At 64.2% G+C, this 5819-nt stretch overlaps 1 protein-coding gene across 1 annotated transcript in view; it reads right to left on the reverse strand.

Annotated features, from left to right (window-relative positions):
- Positions 1–330: 330 nt before the first annotated feature.
- The window catches only part of DDX51 (DEAD-box helicase 51), a 5705-nt gene continuing 216 nt past the window's right edge, over positions 331–5819 (reverse strand). Inside the window, exons 2-16 of the mRNA XM_024739911.1 lie at positions 5754–5815; positions 5515–5666; positions 4349–4499; positions 3888–4033; positions 3705–3776; positions 3504–3610; positions 3236–3344; positions 3019–3164; positions 2674–2872; positions 2481–2596; positions 2283–2399; positions 1992–2093; positions 1817–1880; positions 1603–1737; positions 331–1388 (exon numbers count right to left, since the gene is read on the reverse strand). Of these exons, the coding sequence (XP_024595679.1) occupies positions 1362–1388; positions 1603–1737; positions 1817–1880; positions 1992–2093; positions 2283–2399; positions 2481–2596; positions 2674–2872; positions 3019–3164; positions 3236–3344; positions 3504–3610; positions 3705–3776; positions 3888–4033; positions 4349–4499; positions 5515–5666; positions 5754–5815 (1705 nt within the window). The 3' untranslated portion in view covers positions 331–1361. The remainder of the gene's footprint in view (positions 1389–1602; positions 1738–1816; positions 1881–1991; positions 2094–2282; positions 2400–2480; positions 2597–2673; positions 2873–3018; positions 3165–3235; positions 3345–3503; positions 3611–3704; positions 3777–3887; positions 4034–4348; positions 4500–5514; positions 5667–5753; positions 5816–5819) is intronic.

A 5819-nucleotide genomic window follows, 5' to 3' on the forward strand; every position in this document is an offset into this window, starting at 1 on the left:
GCAATCTGATATTTCCAGCAATCCTATCACCCAGGGGCATGTGTGTTCACTATTTTTTAAAATTTTATTTATTTTAAAAAATTAATTTACTTATTTTTGGCTGATTGGGTCTTCATTGCTGCATGCGGGCTTTCTCTAGTTGCAGCGAGCAGGCGCTGCTCTTTGTTGCCGTGTGCGGGCTTCTCATTGTGGTGGCTTCTCTTGTTGCGGAGCACGGGCTCTAGGCACACAGGACTCGGTAGTTGTGGCTCGCGGGCTCTAGAGCACAGGCTCAGTAGTTGTGGCTCGTGGGCTCTAGAATGCAGGCTCAGTAGTTGTGGCACACGGGCTTTGTTGCTCTGTGGCATGTGGGATCTTCCCAGACCAGGGTTTGAACCTGTGTCCCCTGCATTGGTGGGCAGATTCCTAACCACTGCGTCACCAGGGAAGAAGTCCATATTTGTTTTTAAACAGATGCTTTATCGAGATACAATCCACAGACCGGGAAGCCGCCTCTCAGAGGCTGTGCGTGGCTGTACCATCCCCCGGGTCCCGTGCGAAGCCTGGCCTGAAATGTGAGCTGGTTCGGTACGCAGAGTGCGTTTACAGCCCCAAGAGGTCCAGGCTGGTGCGACCCGAGTCCTGGTCCGCGTGCTCTCCCGTAAGCTGCCCACTCTGCCCCATGACGTCCACTCAGGCGACAGCGAGCACACGGGACGCCAGGACTCATGGTGGTTATTCTGCCAACACAAGGAGCTGTGGTTCGTTCCCATTAAGGTTCTGTCAACACGTGACTTTTGGAAACGAAGCTTTCTCAGAGACGGCGGTCAGTGCTCTGAAGCCTGTTTCCTGGACACTCGTCTCACACATGCGGTGACTGATCGTGAAGTACAGCCGCGATGACCTCGCAGCGCATCCTCCGGTCTCTGTGACGCCTCGCGGGGAACGGCTACTTAGCAGCCGGCCGTTCACCCCAACAGCGAGGGACTCAGGGCCACCTCTCCCACGCAGGGTGGTGGTTCACACTGTTAGAAGAACTGAATTCCTGAAGGTACCTCAAGGCTGATCCCCAACTTACAGCCTAACGCATGGCAGATGCCACCCCGTCAGCTCCAGGGGAGTGTGAACAGTTTCACTGGAGACTTGCTTCCAGAAAGACCACCCGACAGGGGGCTGACCTTGTGCCCCCTGGAAGGTCTCAGGCCTGGGCCGGAGCCTTGTGTCCAGGGTGCCGGGCGCAGGGCAGCAGCGTGCTTGGGGACCGAGGCTCGCTCAGCTGAGGAATCCCCGTCTCCTGCTCGTGTGTCCAGCAACCGGTGCTCGGGATGTTTCCAGAAAGGAGGCGGCTCCCGCACCACGAGGGCTGAGCCCCAAGCCCCGGCCTAGGCTGCCTTCTGCCTCTGCTCCTCCTGCGGGGGTGGCGGTTGGCAGGGGTTGGCAGGCGCCACCGGCCGCTCACTCCTTGTGGCCGGCCCCACCCTCCACCCCCGAGGGCAGAGACGCCCCATCCCCACGCCCGCTCGGAAAGCCAGTTCGGTGCCGGACCCCTCCGGGCCGTGGGCCCCCCTGCCGTCTCCTCCCTCCACCTCGGCTGTCCCAAGACGAGCCCCCGCGGCGCCTCACCCTGACGGCCCTCTCCAGCTGGGACAGGGCCTCCTGGTACCGTGGGACCAGCGGCTGCAGGAGCTCACTGGGGGCGTCGTGCCGCTCCAGCCTGGGCACCCCGCCTTCCCTGAGCATCCGGACGAACCTCCTCTCCTGCGGGGAAGGAGCACGTGAGGGGAAGAGGCTCCCGCCCCGCCGGGGCCCCACCTCGGGCTGAGACCCCCAGGCTGACCTGCACCTCGAGGAGCAGCGTGAAGGCCTGTCCGGATTTTCCGGCGCGGGCGGTTCTTCCAACCCTGAAACGGAGCACAGCCTCCTCCAGAGCCGTGGCCCCCAGCCCGAGGGCTGTTGGGACCAGGCTTTCTCCGCAAGCCACCCCCTCCCCAGACCCAAGGCCAGTCCCGCACCGGTGCACGTAGGTCCGCAGGTACTGGGGGGCGTCGTAGTTCACCACCAGCTGCACGCCCTGCACGTCGATGCCGCGGGCCGTGGCGTCGGTGCTAATGAGGCTGGCGGGACACGAGGGGCCGCGGGCCCTGCCTGAGGCCGGGAGCAGGGACACACGCCCCTTCCCGCCCTGCTGGGGACGCCGCCATGGAGCTGGGGAGGGCCCGAGGCGCCCTTCGGGAGCCCAGGCTGACGCCGGAGCGAGCGCCCTCCCCAGAGCAGGACCCCGGCCTGTCTTCCCAGGTACTCACAGCTGGATCTTCCCCTGCTGAAACCGCTTCAAGATCAGCTTCCTAGCGCCAGGCCCATAGCGGGAGGAGAAGTCGGCCACGCGCACGCCCCCAAAAGCCTGGACTAGCAGGAACAGCCTGGGCGGGAGAGGCCAGAGTCGGGTGGGCTGGGGGAACCACCTCCTCTCCCCTCCAGTCTCTGCACCACGCGGGCCTCACCTGTGGGAGTTCTCACGGGAGTTGGTGAAACACAGAACCCTTGAGAGATTCATCTCCAGGATCAGGTGCAGGACGACCAACGGCTTGAGGCGGAGGCTGCAGGGCACGTAGCGATGCTGCGGGGGATGGCGCGAGGTTGGCCACAGCCCGGTGCCTAGACGCGCCCCCTCCCCCCTCCAAGTGCCCTGCTCACCGTGAGCCCCGCAGGGAAGGTGTACTTCCCGCCCAAGTCCCCGGCCACGTCCACGTCGGGGTCTCTGAGGCCCCCGTGCACCGAGCCCGTGGAAAAGAGCCGGGGCCGGTAGAGGCCGAGCTGCTGCAGCTTTTCGGGGTTCTGGGTCAGAGTGGCTGAGAAGAGTAGTTTCTGCAGTGGCATCTGGGGGCAGCAGACGCTGGAAAGGGAGGGGACGCTGGGAAAGCAGCACAGCCCAACCAGCCCACCCCAGCCCGGTGGGAGAGCGTCTCAGACGGGGGACAGCGGAGGGGACCAGCCCAGGGCGGCCCCACTGGGCGCCGAGCGGAGTGCAGGGCCTGGTACCTGGCTGCGGTCACAGCCCGGGGCTGTGTTCTCTGGAGCAGAGCAAAGGGATCCCTACTGCCCTCACTGGGAAAGGCCGCGGCCACCACCCGCGGCAGCCAGGCCTGGTGCATGCTGTCTATCACGCGGTCGGCCTCATCGATGACCTGCGGGGCGGGGGGGAACCGCGGTCAGCTTCGGGTCTGGGCCCGGGCCTCCCTCCACGTGGGCCACCTACCAGGAAGCGGAGATGCTGGAGGCTGAATCCTGGGGTCTGCTCGACGTGGTCCACCAGGCGGCCAGGGGTGGCCACCACGATGTCTGCCAGGCAGCGGAAGCCGTCTGCTCTGTGGAGCGGAGAGTGGCTCAGGAGGGCCGCCCTGCACTGACCACCCCCCCCAGCCCGCCTGACATGGGGACCCTGTGGACGGCGGCGCTCCGCTCCCCGGGGCCAGATGGCCGCGATGTAGCTGCACAGAGCGAGCCCACAGACCGGAGGAACCTACGTGTCCTGCACGAGACTCTCCTGCTCCTTGGCCAGCGACTTCTGCCCGGTGACCAGGGCGACCCGAAGAGGAGTGGCATCTGTGTAGACGCTGAACACTTTGCTCACCTGGAGGAAAAGCAGCCATCACCAGCGTGACCTGAGGCCCCGCGCCGCAGTGACGAAGCCCCGGGGTCTGACCTCCAGGCATGGGCCCACGTACCTGCTGGGCCAGCTCCTTGGTCGGCAGCACAACCAGGGCCCGAACCTGGCACACGGCTCGCCGTAGCAGGGCCTGCGGGGTAGACGGCCGCCCGCGTCAGCCCGCCCCCCGCGTCCGCCCGTGCCCGCGTCAGCCGCTCCTGCCTGCAGACCCGCCTGGAGGGCGAGGGCTCCCTGCGCTCACCTGCACCACGGGGATGACGAAGGCCAGTGTCTTCCCACTGCCCGTTGGGGCAGACACACAGAGGTCGCTAGGCCGGTAGCCGCCTCTGCTTACCAGAAACCCGTTGGCTGCGCTCTCCAGGAGAGCGGGAATCACCGCTGCCTGCACTGGACGAGGAACGGCGAGACGCGCGTCACGTCGGTGCAGGGACACCCAGCACCAGCACAGGCACCGGAGACGGCCGCCTCCCTGTCTGCGACCTCTGGGCGGGGCTCTCGCTCAAGGTCCGCACCAGAGCCTCCCGGAGTGCTGAGAGGCTGGAGGTGCGGAGGCCGGGACCACACCTGCCACTGGACGTGTGCACAGGCCGCCTGTGTGGGCAGCTGCTGAGCGATGGCCTTGCACGGTTCTGGGAGAAGATGCTCTGGAAGGAAACCCTGCTCCCACCACCACCCCACCCCACCTGCGCAGGGCAGGGGCACCTGGAAAGTAGGACGAGATGCCCTGAGCCCGCAGCCTCTTCCGCAGGTCCGGGTGGACTTCCGGGATATCCTCAATAGGCACCAGGCCTTCGGTGACACTCTTTCCAACGCGGCTTGGCTCAGCCAGCCACGCTGGCAGGAAAGGCTGGACCTATCACAAAGGGAAAGAGAAAGAGACGCGGTGAACACTCCCTAACCCGCCAGGCCAGCAGAGCAAGGCCCCATGAGCCAAGCGCTCAAGACACTCAGACTGAAAAGGCCGCAAGAAAGAGGCAAGCTTTCTAGCTTCTCCTAGTCCGCCCACGTCTCACTCTCCGTGAAGGCTTTGAAAGGCGTGAAAAATACATACCAGAAAGCTCCCTGAGCCAAACCACCCAGGGGCAACTTCGCACCTAATAACACCCGTGCTCCAATGACATCTGCGCTCCGGACTACACCCGCAAGGTGCCCGTGACCTGGCACTCTCCTGCCCGCGCTTCTGTTTGCTATCACTGGCTCTGCACCAACCATACAAACCCTCTGTCGTTTTACACAACAAGCTCACTGCTACCTCGGGGCCTTTGCCCCAACTCGGCCCTCTCCCTGGCACACACTTCCCTGCCCCCACCACACCTTAACCAGGCTGATCCCTGTCTTCTGATTCCAACTCAAAGTGGATCTCCCCAAGGGCACTCTGCCCAGCCTCTCTTATTCTTCATGATGACGATCACGCTCCAGACATCCTTTAGCTCACGTATTCGACTACTGAAATCTTACGTTGACATGAATCTGCAACTCGCCCAGCAACCTGCTAGACCTGGTAGGATCTCCCATTTTGTTCGCTAGATTGGCGAGCACAGTGGAAGCTCTTTAAATGTGCACCAAGGAAGCGAAGCTGTTTAGAGAGATCTCTGTGACAGCAGCACGGAAACCAAGTCAACCCGCTGGTTTCGGGAAAAAAAAAGAGAACTCTTACAATTGAAAATGGAAGTGCTAAGTTGGCACCGGATTCAAACCGTAAACGAGAATGCTAAGACATCAGCAGTCGGCCGGCTCAGGTGTTCACTCACCGAACACAAACCATACACCCATCAGGCGCAAGCACCGTCCTCCATGCCGTCCCACGAACACAAGCCACGGTAACGACGGCCACCCCAGCGCTGCAGCCTCCCCCCCGGGCCGCTCACCTTTGGCGCCTTGCTCCTCCTGAAGCCCCCGAGCACCAGGGCGTGGGCTGGGGGACCAGAAGCCTCTTCGGGGGGCGGTCCGCCCTGGCCCTCCGGCGACCCCGCGGCTTCGGCGCCCACGCTGTTCCCCGCCGGCGCCTCCTCGCTGCTCTCTGCGCGGCAGGAGCGGGGGCGGGGCGGCGCGTCAACCCCACGCGGTCCCGAGTCCCAGGGCCCCGCCTCGCCCCGCGAGGCCCTACCTGCGCCCGCGTCCTCATCCTCGTCGTCCGCCTTCCGCCGCTTGCAGGGAGGTGCGTGCGGGCTCC

The sequence above is a fragment of the Neophocaena asiaeorientalis genome, unplaced genomic scaffold (genome assembly GCF_003031525.2).
Source record: "Neophocaena asiaeorientalis asiaeorientalis breed wild unplaced genomic scaffold, Neophocaena_asiaeorientalis_V1.1 scaffold757, whole genome shotgun sequence".
Taxonomy (NCBI): Eukaryota; Metazoa; Chordata; class Mammalia; order Artiodactyla; family Phocoenidae; genus Neophocaena; species Neophocaena asiaeorientalis.